Source organism: Chiloscyllium plagiosum, unplaced genomic scaffold, assembly GCF_037043375.1.
Source record: "Chiloscyllium plagiosum isolate Xiang-an unplaced genomic scaffold, Cpla_swu_hap1 HiC_scaffold_33, whole genome shotgun sequence".
NCBI classification, from domain to species: Eukaryota; Metazoa; Chordata; class Chondrichthyes; order Orectolobiformes; family Hemiscylliidae; genus Chiloscyllium; species Chiloscyllium plagiosum.
In genome coordinates, this window is record NW_028270171.1 from 29,801,905 (window position 1) to 29,816,487 (window position 14,583).

A 14,583-nucleotide genomic window follows, 5' to 3' on the forward strand; every position below is an offset into this window, starting at 1 on the left:
TATAGTCTATCGCATGAAGATAAACAAACAGAGTTAATGTATGGTTCTAACTGATTGGTAAAACTGACTGAAACGATCAGGTGGCTTATTCCTGTTGTGATATTACTGTGAGTAGGTCAAAAAGTGAGTGTGTATTCATGCAATTTGGAAGAACAGGTGAATCAATATAAATGAAATGGTACAATTTTAAAATTGTTTCAGGAACAGAAACACTTGGGGGGGGGGGGGTTTATGTCCAGAAATCTGTAAAAGGAAGATAGGTATATTAACCTGTGAGGAAGGAGAAGCGGATTGGGATGAACTGAGTAGTTCCTCTGAGTTTGCATTAGCAAAAAAGACACCTGTGCTGCAGGACTCTGTGATTCATTTTCCCTCATTCCCCCTCCCCGTCCCTGCGTTTCTCTACTCCTTCATCCCAGTATATTGGCTTATTCCACATTGCTTGTAACCGTGTCAGTCGGATGTTCCTTCTGTGTTGCTGGATCAAAATCCTGGAACTCCTTCCCTAATTGCAATGAGGGATGCACAATAAATGTTGCCCAGCCAACGGTGCCTACATCCTGTGAAAGTGCACATTAAAGAAATATCTCTTGTGTTGTAGAGTCTGTGGGGGACAGTGGCGTACAGAAAGAGGTTCAGCGCCTGCGAAAACGTAACCAGCAGCTGGAGGAAGAGAATAACCTTCTCCGACTCAAAATTGACATTCTGTTGGACATGGTGAGTAGCCCCTGATGTCCACAGGTAGGGGTAAAGGGGAAGCCAGATAATTGTCGAAAAGAGTGAAAGTTTATCACACAAAAGAAAGGAAAGAACAATTCATAAAGATCTCAAGATAAACAACAAAAAGAACAACTCAATAGTTTTTCCCAGTACTTTCCTTTGCAAACATTCAACCCCAGTGAAGTATCACGCCTAACTTCAGTCTTTGATTTCCTACTCAACTGATGAGTATCCTTTTCGGTAGTGTTGGAGAAATTTGCCCACAATGATGGAGATCACAAAGCATAGTTTGAAGTGAAATTGACAAACAGTTTATTACAAACGATATCGCTGGAAGAGAAACTGACTAGGCTGACACAGAACTGACAGTCTGTACAGGTAGGTCAGAATTTCTCTTCCCAGAGCTGAGGATGAGACCAATTTTATAATAAGGCTGTACAATAATGCTAATTAGAAATGGGGAAAATACAATGTATCTGCTAATTGGAAAATAGTTATCGGATGAATGTCCTTCACATAATGCAATATCCTGACAGTATCAGTGGTTCCATTCCTCTTCACAGGTAGGTGTTAATGTCTCCACTGAAGTGGTGAGGTGCTTCCATTGTCTTGTCCTGGGAATATTGCTTTTGCTGGTGCCTCTCTGTCTGACCAGTTGTTTAGGTGTCTTTGGTATTGCTGGGTTGTGAAACTGCCCTTGGGGCAGTTGCTCTGACGTTGTTAGTGGGAGCTTGAAGTGTATTCCCTTGTCTGCCTAGTTTGGCTTGTCAGCCTGCTTGGTCCCTGCTGAGGCATTCGGGGTGTTTTATAGTACCATTGGCCAATTTTGCTTTTGTGGGCCTATTATGGATTGGCAGGGTGGCAGATCTTTTCCCACAGGTAGGTATGATTATCTCAGTCTGTTTCTGAGATACAGGCCAACTCACTGAATTTTCTGACTGAACACTACAGCACGTTTTCCCAGAGTGACCACTTTGAGGTTGCTAAACAGCACAGTTTTTGGTATGGATCTTTTCTTCTGAAATGAATCTGCTTCTTGACTCTCTTTTTCTCTGAATCATAAAAGTTTATCTTAGTAAATACTGCAACAATTAGCTCACCAATTAGCTTGTCTGGTCATTTGGAGTAGGTTGCATGATTATTTTGAAATACTGCTTAAAAAATAAGTTTCTGATTTTTTTTTTCCCCCAAAGTCCCCTTCACAGAACAAACAATCAAAATTCCATGAACCTCTACTTTACAGCCCATGGTCCCAAATAATTGTAGTTTTTGTAATGATGTCAGAAGTGAGTCCTGCTGATGCTGGAGATTTGAGTCAAGATCAGAGTGGTGCTGGAAAAGCACAGCAGGTCAGACAGCATCCGAAGAGCAGGAAAATCGACGTTTTGGACAAAAGTTTCCTGAAGAAGGGCTTTTGCCCGAAACATGGATTTTCCTGCTCCTCGGATGCTGCCTGACCTGCTGTGCTTTTCCAGCACCACTCTGATCTTGACTTGTAATGAAGTCAACCAGGTGGACCTCATAGAATATGAGTTCCCTGATTGGGAGCCCTGTGTGTCAGATATGAACAGGAGTGTCAGAGGTCCTGTTCACTCTGAGAGCTGGCTATGGGGAAGCTGGATCACTGTTAGAGATTCTCCATGTGTAAACAAAGAGTGACTTGGTGATAGGATACCAGCCTCTGTGGAGTTATTTCAATAATGATAATACGTTGTAGACCTCAACATGACTCCCCAGCTTTAACAGGCAATTAATTTACCATCAAAAGTTCTTCCTAATGCTATTTTTATTTATAGTCAGTAAATATATTTATATTAAATACACACAGATTTTCATAATCATATTTTACACTAATTTGTTCGTGCCATTTTTGTTCAGTACCATTTGCAATTCCTCAGTTACGGAAACAGTCCATGTCTGAATGCAGTAAGACCTGGACACTATCCAGGCTTGGAATGAAAAGTGACAAGTAACATTCACACCACACAAATGCCAGGCAATGTTGATTTCCAATAAGAGGCAATCTAACCATTGTCCCTTGACATCTAAGGGTGTTACCATCACTGAATCCCCACTACCGACATCCTGAGGTTATCATTGACCAACTGGACTCACCATATACATACAGTGGCTACAAGAACAGGCCAGAGGCTGAGAATACTGCAGTGAGTAACTCACTTCTTGACTCCGCAAAGCCTGACAATATTCTACAAGGCTCAAGTAGAGAACTTAGATTAGATTAGATTCCCTACAGTGTGGAAACAGGCCCTTCGGCCCAACCAGTCCACACCGACCCTCCGAAGAGTAACCCACCCAGACCCATTTCCCGCTGACTAATATACCTAACACTGTGGGCAATTTAGCATGGCCAATTCACCTGACCTGCACATTTTTGGACTGTGGGAGGAAACCGGAGCACCCAGAGGGGGAGGGGGAGGAGGGAGGGAGATGGGGAGGGGGGGAGGGGAGAGGGGGGGAGGAGGGGGGAGGGGAGAGGGGGGGAGGAGGGGGGAGGGGAGAGGGGGGAGGGGGGGAGGAGGGGGGAGGGGAGAGGGGGGAGGGGAGAGGGGGGGAGGAGGGGGGAGGGGAGAGGGGGGAGGGGAGAGGGGGGGAGGAGGGGGGAGGGGAGGGGGGGAGGAGGGTGGGAGGAGGGGGGAGGGGAGAGGGGGAGGGGAGGAGGGTGGGAGGAGGGGAGGGGGGGAGGAGGGGAGGAGGGTGGGAGGAGGGGGGAGGGGAGGGGGGGGAGGGGGGGAGAGGGGGGGAGAGGGGGGGAGGGGAGGGGGGGGAGGGGGGGGAGGGGAGGGGGGGGAGGGGGGGAGGGGGGAGAGGGGGGGAGGGGGGGAGGGGGGGAGGAGGGGAGAGGGGGAGAGGGGGGGAGGGGAGAGAGAGGGGGGAGGAGGGGGGAGGGGAGGGGAGAGGGGGGAGGGGAGGGGAGAGGGGGGAGGGGAGAGGGGGGAGGGGAGAGGGGGGGAGGAGGGGGGAGGGGAGAGAGGGGGGGAGGAGGGGAGAGGGGGGGAGGAGGGGGGAGGGGAGAGAGAGGGGGGAGGAGGGGGGAGGGGAGGGGAGAGGGGGGAGGGGAGGGGAGGGGAGGGGGGGGAGGAGGGGGGAGGGGAGAGAGGGGGGGGAGGAGGGGAGGGGAGAGAGAGGGGGGAGGGGGGGGGGGGAGGAGGGGGGAGGGGGAGGAGGGAGGGGAGAGGGGAGAGGGAGGGGGGAGGGGAGAGGGAGGGGGGAGGAGAGGGGAGGGGGGAGGGGGGGAGGAGGGGGGAGGGGAGGGGGGGGAGGAGGGGGGAGGGGAGAGGGAGGGGGGAGGGGGGGGGAGGGGAGAGGGAGGGGGGAGGGGAGAGGGGGAGGAGGGGGGAGGAGGGGAGAGGGAGGGGGGAGGGGAGAGGGAGGGGGGAGGGGAGAGGGAGGGGGGAGGGGAGAGGGAGGGGGGAGGGGAGAGGGAGGGGGGGAGGAGAGGGGGGAGGGGAGGGGAGGGGAGAGGGAGGGGGGGAGGAGAGGGGGGAGGGGAGGGGAGGGGAGAGGGAGGGGGGGAGGGGAGGGGAGGGGAGAGGGAGGGGGGGAGGAGAGGGGGGAGGGGAGGGGAGAGGAGGGGGGAGGGGGGGAGGAGGGGGGAGGGGAGGGGGGGAGGAGGGAGAGGGGGGAGGAGGGGGGAGGAGGGAGGGGGGGGAGGAGGGAGGGGGAGGGAGGGGGGGGTGGGAGGGGGAGGAGGGAGGGGAGGGGGAGGAGGGAGATGGGGAGGGGAAGGGAGAGGAGGAGGGAGAGGGGGAGGGAGGAGGGGGAGGAGGGAGGGGGGGAGGGGAGAGGGAGGGGGGAGGGGGGAGGGGAGAGGGGGGGAGGGGAGAGGGAGGGGGGAGGGGAGAGGGAGGGGGGAGGGGAGAGGGGAGAGGGAGGGGGGAGGAGAGGGGAGGGGGGAGGAGAGGGGAGGGGGGAGGGGGGGAGGAGGAGGGAGGGGGGAGGAGAGGGGAGGGGGGAGGAGAGGGGAGGGGGGGAGGAGGGGGAGGGGAGGGGGGGGAGGAGGGGGGGGAGGAGGGGGGAGGGGAGGGGGAGGGGAGAGGGGGGAGGAGGGGGGAGGGGAGAGGGAGGGGGGAGGGGAGAGGGAGGGGAGAGGGAGGGGGGGAGGAGAGGGGGGAGGGGAGGGGAGAGGAGGGGGGAGGGGGGGAGGAGGGGGGAGGGGAGGGGGGGGAGGAGGGAGAGGGGGGAGGAGGGAGGGGGGGGGAGGAGGGAGGAGGAGGGAGGGGGGGTGGGAGGGGGAGGAGGGAGGGGAGGGGGAGGAGGGAGATGGGGAGGGGAAGGGAGAGGAGGAGGGAGAGGGGGAGGGAGAGGGGGAGGGAGGGGGGTGAGGAGGGAGGGGGGAGGGGGAGGAGGGAGGGGGAGGAGGGAGGGGAGGAGGGAGGGGGGAGGGGGAGGAGGGAGGGGAGGAGGGAGGGGGGAGGGGGAGGGGGGGAGGAGGGTGGAGGGAGGGGAGGAGGGTGGAGGGAGGGGGGGAGGGTGGGAGGGGGGTGGGGGAGGGGAGGGGGAGGGGGGGAGGGAGGGGGGTGGGAGGGAGGGAGGTGGGGTGGAGGGAGGGAGGGGGGTGGGGGAGGGGGGGGAGGGAGGGGAGGGAGGTGGGGGGAGAGGGAGGGGGGGGGGAGAGGGAGGGAGGGGGGGGAGAGGGAGGGAGGGGGGGGAGAGGGAGGGAGGGAGGGGGAGAGGGAGGGAGGGAGGGAGGGGGGGAGGGAGGGAGGGAGGGGGGGGGAGGGGGGGAGGGAGGGGTGGGAGGGAGGGAGGGAGGGGTGGGAGGGAGGGAGGGGGGAGAGGGAGGGAGGAGGGGGGGAGGGAGGAGGGGGGAGGGAGGGAGGGGAGGGAGGGAGGAGGGGGGGAGGGAGGGAGGAGGGGGGGGAGGGAGGGAGGGGGGGAGGGGGGGGAGGGAGGGAGGGAGGGAGGGGGGGGAGGGAGGGAGGGGGGGGGAGGGAGGGAGGGAGGGGGGGGAGGGAGGGAGGGAGGGAGGGAGGGAGGAGGTACCGACTAGAGAAGGTGCAAAACTTGACCTACTCTTGGGAAATAAAGCAGAGCAGGTAACTGAGGTGTCAGTGGGGGAGCAGTTTGGGGCAAGTGACCATCATTCTATTAGTTTTAAAATAGTGATGGAAAAGGATAGACCAGATCTAAACTTTGAAGTTCTAAATTGGAGGAAGGCCAATTTTGACGGTATTAGGCAAGAACTTTCAAAAGCTGATTGGGGGCAGATGTTCGCAGGTAAAGGGTCAGCTGGAAAATGGGAAGTCTTCAGAAATCAGAGTCCAGAGTCCAGAGAAAGTATATTCCTGTTAGGGTGGAAGGAAAGGCTGGTAGGTGTAAGGAATGCTGGATGACTAAAGAAATTGAGGTGAAAATGTGTTGCTGGAAAAGCGCATAAGCCCTTCTTCAGGAATGAGGAAAGTTTGTCACAAACTTTCCTCATTCCTGAAGAAGGGCTTATGCCCGAAACGTCGATTCTCCTGTTCCCTGGATGCTGCCTGACCTGCTGCGCTTTTCCAGCAACACATTTTCAGCTCAGTAAAGAAATTGAGGGTTTGGTTAAGAAAAAGAAGGAAGCACATGTCAGGTATAGACAGGATAGATCGAGTGAATCCTTAGAAGAGTATAAAGGAAGTAGGAGTATACTTAAGAGGGAAATCAGGTGGGCAAAAAGGGGATATGAGATAGCTTTGGCAAATAGAGTTGAGGAGAATCCAAAGAGTTTTTACAAATGCAGTAAGAACAAAATGGTAACTAGTGGGAGAATAGGGTCCCTCAAAGATCAGCAAGACGGCCTTTGTGTGGAGATGGGGGAGATATTAAACGAGTATTTTGCATCAGTATTTCTTGTGGAAAAGGACATGGAAGATATAGACTGTAGGGAAATAAATGGTGACATCTTGAAAAATGTCCATATTAAAGAGGAGGAAGTGCTGGATGTCTTGAAACACATAAAAGTGTATAAATTCTCAGGACTTGATCAGGTGTTCCCTAGAACTCTGTGGAAAGCTAGGGAAATAGAGGCGTAGAGATGCACAGCATGGAAACAGACCCTCAGTCTAACCCGTCCATGCCGACCAGAAATCCCAACCCAATCTAGTCCCACCTGCCAGCACCCGGCCCATATCCCTCCAAACCCTTCCTATTCATATACCCATCCAAATACTTTTTAAATGTTGCTCTAGCAGCTCATTCCATATACATACCACCCTCTGTGAAAAAGTTTCCCCTTAGATCTCTTTTATATCTTTCCCCTCTCACCCTAAACCTATGCCCTCTAGTTCTGGACTCCCCGACCCCAGGGAAAAGACTTTGTTTATTTGTCCTATCCACGCCTCTCATAATTTTGTAAATTTCTATAAGGTCACCCCTCAGCCTCCAACGCTCCAGGGAAAACAGCCCCAGCCTGTTCAGTCTCTCCCTGTAGTTCAGATCCTCCAACCCTGGCAACATCGTTGTAAATCTTTTCTGAACCCTTTCAAGGGTCACAACATCTTTCCGATACGAACGAGACCAGAATTGCACGCAATATTCCAGCAGTGGCCTAACCAATGTCCTGTACAGCCGCAACATGACCTCCCAACTCCTGTACTCAATACTCTGACCAATAAAAGAAAGCATACCAAACGCCTTCTTCACTATTCTATCTACCTGCAACTCCACTTTCAAGGAGCTATGAACCTGCACTCCAAGGTCTCTGTTCGGCAACACTCTCTCGGACCTTACTGTTAAGTGTATAAGTCCTGATAAGATTTGCTTTCCCAAAATGCAGCACCTCTCATTTATCTGAATTAAACTCCATCTGCCACTTCTCAGCCCATTGGCCCATCTGGTCAAGATCCCGTTGTAACCTGAGGTATCCTTCTTCGCTGTCCACTACACCTCCAATTTTGGTGTCATCTGCAAACTTACTAACTGTACCTCTTATGCTCGCGTCCAAATCATTTATGTACATGACAAAAAGTAGAGGGCCCAGCACTGATCCTTGTGGCACTCCACTGGTCACAGGCCTCCAGTTTGAAAAATAACCCTCCACCACCACCCTCTGTCTTTACTTTTGAGCCAGTTCTGTATCCAAGTGGCTAGTTCTCCCTGTATTCCGTGAGATCTAACCTTGCTAATCAGTCTCCCATGGGGAACCTTGTCGAACGCCTTAATGAAGTCCATATAGATCACATCTACCGCTCTTCCCTCATCAATCCTCATTGTTACTTCTTCAAAAAGTTCAATCAAATTTGTGAAAATGATTTCCCACCAACAAAGCCATGTTGACTATCCCTAGTCAGTCCTTGCCTTTCCAAATACATGTACATCCTGTCCCTCAGGATTCCCTCCAACAACTTGCCCACCACCAATGTCAGGCTCACTGGTCTATAGTTCCCTGGCTTGTCCTTACCACCCTTCTTAAACAGTGGCACCACGTTAGCCAACCTCCAGTCTTCGGGCACCCCACCTGTGACTATCGATGATACAAATATCTCATAAGAGGCCCAGCAATCACTTCTCTAGCTTCCCACAGAGTTCTATGGTATACCTGATCAGGTTCTGGGAATTTATCCACCTTTATGCGTTTCAAGACACCCAAGACTTCCTCCTCTGTAATATGGACATTTTGGAAGGTATCACCATCTATTTCGCTACTTTCTATATCTTCCATATACTTTTCTACAGTAAATACTGATGTAAAATACTCGTTTAGTATCTCTCCTATTTTCTACGGCTCCACACAAAGGCTGCCTTGCTGATCTTTGAGGGGAGAAAGTGAGGTCTGCAGATACACTCTCTGCTCATTCCTGAAGAAGGGCCTGTGCCCGAATCTCCTGTTCCCTGGATGCTGCCTGACCTGCTGTGCTGTTCCAGCAATAAAGTTTCAACTTTGATCTTTGAGGGGCCCTATTCTCTCCCTAGTTACCCTTTTGTCCTTAATGTATTTGTAAAAACTCTTTGGATTCTCCTTAACTCTATTTGCCAAAGCTATCTCATGTCCCCTTTTTGCCCTTCTGATTTCCTCTTAAGTATATTCCTACTTTCTTTATGCTCTTCTAAGGATTCACTCAATCTATCCTGTCTATACCTACATATGCTTCCTTCTTTTTCTTAACCAAACCCTCAATTTCTCTCATCATCCAGCATTCCCTATACCTACCAGCCTTTCCTTTCACCCTGACAGGAATATACTTTCTCTGGATTCTCATTATCTCATTTCTGAAGGCTTCCCATTTTTCAGCCATCCCTTTACCTGCGAACATCTGCCCCCAATCAGCTTTTGAAAGTTCTTGCCTAATAAAGTCAAAATTTCTCCAATTTTGAACTTCAACTTTTAGATCTGGTCTATTCTTTTCCTCCACTTTTTAAAATCTAATAGAATTATGGTCGCTGGCCCCAAAGTGCTCCCTCACTGACACCTCAGTCACCTGCCCTGCCTTATTTTCCAACAGTAGGTCAAGTTTTGCACCTTCTCTAGTAGGTACATCCACATACTGAATCAGAAAATTGTCTTGTACACACTGAACAAATTCCTCTCATTCTAAACCCTTAACACTATGGCAGTCCTAGTCTATATTTGGAAAGTTAAAATCCCCTACCGTAACCACCCTTATTATTTTTGCAGATAGCTGCGATTTCCTTACAAGTTTGTTTCTCAATTTCCCTCTGACTATTAGGAGGTCTATAATACAATCCCAATAAGGTGATCATCCCTTTCTTATTTCTCAGTTCCACCCAAATAACTTCCCTGGATGTATTTCCAGGAATATCCTCCCTCAGCACAGCTGTAATGCTATCCCTAATCAAAAATGCCACTCCCCCTCCTCTCTTGCCTCCCTTTCTATCCTTCCTGTAGCATTTGTATCCTGGAACATTAAGCTGCCAGTCCTGCGCATCCCTGAGCCATGTTTCTGTAATTGCTATGATATCCCAGTCCCATGTTCCTAACCATGCCCTGAGTTCATCTGCCTTCCCTGTTAGGCCCCTTGCATTGAAATAAATGCAGTTTAATTTATTAGTCCGACCTTGTCCCTGCCTGCCCTGACTGTTTGATTCACTTCTGTTCTCAGCTGTACCCTTCTCAGATTGATCTCTTTCCTCACTATCTCCCTGGGTCCCACCCCCACCACCTTACTAGTTTAAATCCTCCCGAGCAGCTCTTGCAAATTTCCCTGTCAGTATATTAGTCCCCTTCCAATTCAGGTACAATCCATCCTTCTTGTACAGGTCACTTCCACCCCAAAAGAGATTCCAATGTTCCAAAAATGTGAATCCTTCTCCCATACACCAGCTCCTCAGCCATGCATTCATTGCCCTATCCTCCTATTCCTGCCCGCAGTAACTCGTAGCACCAGGAGTAATCTAGATATTACTACTCTTGAGGACCTCCTTATAAAATTTCTGCCGAACTCTCTGTAATCTCCCTTCAGAGTCTCAACCTATTCCCTTCCTATGCCATTGGTTCCAATGTGGACAATGACCTCTTGCTGGCCCCTCTTCCCCTTGAGAACATTCTGCACCCTCTCTGAGACATCCTTGATCCTGGCACCAGGGAAGCAACACACCATTCTGATTTTTCGCTGCTGGCCACAGAAATGTCTGTCTGTACCTCAGTCTAGAGAGTTCCCTGACACAATCAATTTCTTGGAAGCCGACGTACCCCTCATTGCATTAGAGCCTATTTCAATACCAGAAACGTTCTCCTGAGATCCATCACCCCCCACATTTTCCAAAACAGCACACTTGTTTGAAATGGGTATAGCCACAGAAGGCTCCTAAACTAGGTGCTTTCCTCTCTTTATAGAGTTAACCAATCTATATGATTGTATCTGAGACTTCCCCCCCCCCCATGAATGCCATCCATCACATACTGTTGCTGTTGCAAATTCCTCATTGCTTCTAACTGTCACTCCATCCGATCCATTCGGTCTGATAAGATTTGCAACCAACAGCATTTATTGCAGATATAATCCGCAGTAACCCTTAAACTTTCTTTAAACTCCCACATCTGACAAGAAGCACAAATCACTCTACTAAAGGCTATTTTTGCTCCTTCACAATCTAGAGACCCAGAAAATAACACCGTCTTATTCCTCTACAAAGCACTGCCCCAACTTAAATTAATAGTTATGGCTTATATTTTAAGTTTAATCAAGAGACATATCTCAAAAAGCATATAATCAAGAAAGAACCCACTCTACTCACTACTGCAGACTTTCTATTGGTCCCACTTAAAAACAATACACTTATCTGCTTCTGTGCTGTGAACTTTGCCCAAACAGTTCCTCCAAGATCAGTTGTGAATTTCACTGTTTGTTAATTTTGCCAGACGCACTCCGATGTCCAGAGATACATGAATTCAAACAGCAAAGGCAGTTCTCTCTCTCTCCTGCACTGACCTCACTATGTGCTTCCTTTGTCTGTTCTTCTCCCTTTTAAAACTACTGTTGTTTTGACTTTTTTTTCCAAAGTTGCAAAACAATGCAACAGCATATAAAACAGGAATTGCTGCTCCTGGAATTCGAGAAAATCACCTCCAACACTTAAAATACCTCAAAAAAGGAGTAGCTCTTACAGGCAGAAATGTTTCCTGTCCTCCATCTTGGATTACCCAGCTGAGATATTTGTATCATCGATAGTCACAGGTGAGGTGCCGGAAGACTGGAGCTTGGCAAACGTGGTGCTACTGTTTAAGAAGGGTGGTAAGGACAAGCCAGGGAACTGTAGACCAGTGAGTCTGATGTCAGTGGTGGGCAAGTTGTTGGAGGGAATCCTGAGGGACAGGATGTACGTGTATTTAGAAATGCAAGGACTGATTAGGAATAGTCAACATGGTTTTGTGCATGGGAAATCATGTCTCACAAACTTGATTGAGTTATTTGAAGAAGTAACAAACAGGATTGATAAGGGCAGAGCAGTAGATGTGATCTATATGGACTTCAGTAAGGCGTTTGACAAGGTTCCCCATGGTAGACTGATTAGCAAGGTTAGATCTTATGGAATACAGGGAGAACTAGCCATTTTGATACAGAACTGGCTCAAAGGAAGAAGACAGAGGGTGGTGGTGGAGGGTTGTTTTTCAGACTGGAGGCCTGTGACCAGTGGAGTGCCACAAGGATTGGTGCTGGGTCCACTACTTTTCATCATTTATATAAATGATTTGGATGTGAGCATAAGAGGTACAGTTAGTAAGTTTGCAGATGACACCAAAATTGGAGGTGTAGTGGACAGCTAAGAAGGTTACCTCAGATTACAACAGGATCTTGATCAGATGGGCCAATGGGATGAGAAGTGGCAGATGGAGTTTAATTTAGATAACTGTGAGGTGCTGCATTTTGGGAAAGCAAATCAAAGCAGGACTTATACACTAATGGTAAGCTTCTAGGGCGTGTTGCTGAACAAAGAGACGTTGGAGTGCAGGTTCATACCTCCATGAAAGTGGAGTCGCAGGTAGATAGGATAGTGAAGAAGACATTTGGTATGCTTTCGTTTATTGTTTAGAGTATCGAGTACAGGAGTTGGCAGGTCATGTTGCGGCTGTGCAGGACATTGGTAGGCCACTGTTGGAATATTGCATGCAATTCTGGTCTCCTTATCGGAAAGATGTTGTGAAACTTGAAAGGGTTCAGAAAAGATTTTCAAGGATGTTGTCAGGGTTGGAGGGTTTGAGCTATTGAGAGAGGCTATTTTTCCTGGAGCGTTGGAGGCTGAGGGTGACCTTAGAGAGGTTTATAAAATTATGAGGGGCCTAGATTGGCTGAATAGACAAGGTCCTTTCCGCTGGGTGGGGGAAATACAAAACTAGAGGGCATAGATTTAAGATGAGAGGTGAAAGATTTAAAATGGACTTTAGGGGCAGCTTTTTCATACACAGGGTAATGCATGTATGGAATGAGCTGCCAGAGAAAGTGGTGGAAACTGATACAATTACCGCATTTAAAAGGCATCTGGATGGGAATGTGAATAGGAAGGGTTTAGAGGGCTATGGGCAATTGTTGGCAAATAGGACTAGATTAGTTTAGAATATCTGATCTGATTGGATGAGTTGGATTGAAGGGTCTGTTTCTGTGTTGTACATCTCTATGATTCTAACCTTCGGCAGGTCTCTGTGAACTGCAAAACAAAAGCTTTCCAATCTTAGCAAAACTGAATTCTTGATTCTCCTATGCTAAGCAAAAGCTGATTCATTTTTATTTCAATGTTTGCTCTTTCCAATTGTCAAACTCTTGCATAACAAACAAACTCTCAAATTGCCGCTCCAGGAGGATTCCTGCCACTTACTGTCCAACCCAATGAAAAAACCGGAAATACTGAAAAAGTTATTGGTTAAATCCCTCAGACACAGACCAAAACCCACTTGGCGTGGGTTCAAAATCCAACCTCTTAAGTTAATTTTGAGTAAGTGTTAGACTCTGAATTTAGGTTAAAATTCTGGTTTGATTCAGAGACTGGGGTCTTGAATCTAAACTAAAGGAAACTATGATGGTATGAGGCATGAGCTGGCTATGATATATTGGGGGATGGAGGTGGATAGACAATGACAAGCATTTAAAGGGTGCATGGAGGAGCTGCAATAATTGTTCATTTCTATCTAGCACAAAATTGAAATAGGAAATTACCATAGTTACTAGAAAAGGTAGGAATAGAATTAGATCCAAGAAATGGCTATACAAATTGGCCAAAGAAATGGCAGACTTGAGGATTTGGTGAAGTTTAGATTTCAGCAAATGAGGGCAAAGTAATTGATTAAGAGGGGAAAATAGAGTATGACAAATGTAAGCTCGCAGGGAGCATTCAAACTGATTGTAAAAGCTTCTCTAGGAATATGAAGAAAAAAGGTTAGTGAAGACAAATGTAGATCCTTACAATAAGAAATAAGGGAAGTTATAATAGGGACTAAGAGATGGCAGACCAATCAAATAGATATTTTGGCTCTATCTTCATAAAGAAGGGCACCAGTAACATTCCAAAAACGTTGCGGAACATGGAGTCAAGTGAAAATAAGCAACTGAATGAAATCAGTATTAGTAGGGAAATGGTTTGGGGATATTTGTGAGATTACACGAGGATATACAAGGACCGACCAAGTGGGCTGATCGGTGGCAAATAGAATTCAATCTAGATAAATGTGAGGTGATGCATTTGAGCTGGACGATCAAGGCAAGGGAATGCATGATGAAAGGTAGGACCCTCGGAAAGAACCGAGAATTAGAAGTATCGTTGTGTGCACGTGAACCTGTCACTTAAGTTGGCGAGACAGGTAGATAAAATGGTTAAGAAGGCAAATGGTAAAGTTGCCTGCAGAGGCATAGAGATTCAGGAGGAGGGGGGTTATGCTGGAACTGTATCAAAAATGGTTAGGACACAGCTGGAGTATTGTGTGTAGTTGTGGGATCCGCAGGAAAGATATTATAAAATATTTGATAGCACATTATCTGGAAAACAAAGACAGGGTTGGACAGAGTCAGTGTGGATTTGTGAAAGGGAATCGAATGGAATTTTTAAGAGAGATACCCAATAGAGGTGATGAGGGGGAGCCAGTGGATTTGGTTTACTTTGACTTTCAGGAGGCTTTTGATAAGGTCCCATGTAAGAGATTAGAAATGAAAGTACATGTAATTGGGACTGGCGTACTGACATGGAAAGGGAACTGGCTGGCAGATACTGAAGAAATTATAGGAATAAACTGGTCTTTTTCTAAGTGGCAAGCAGTGATTAGTCAGGTACTGAAGGGATCAGTGCTTGGACCCCAGTTATTCAAAATTTACATTAATGATTTAGATGAGGAAATTAAATCGTTGAGTTTGCAGACAATACAAAGCTGGGTGGTAGGATGAACAGTGAGGAGGTTACAACGATGCTTCACTGTGTTGTGTG

General features: G+C 48.9%; 1 protein-coding gene across 2 annotated transcripts in view; it reads left to right on the forward strand.

The window, feature by feature from the left end:
- Positions 1–14,583, forward strand: part of cby1 (chibby 1, beta catenin antagonist) — a 60,276-nt gene that overhangs the window by 39,177 nt on the left and 6,516 nt on the right. The window contains exons 4-5 of one of the 2 annotated variants that reach the window (XM_087978121.1): positions 602–717; positions 11,178–11,345. In XM_087978121.1, coding sequence (XP_087834247.1) covers positions 602–717; positions 11,178–11,345 — 284 coding nt within the window. Of the gene's footprint in view, positions 1–601; positions 718–11,177; positions 11,346–14,583 lie in introns of those variants that run through there. The other variant, XM_087978122.1, reaches the window with a different exon arrangement.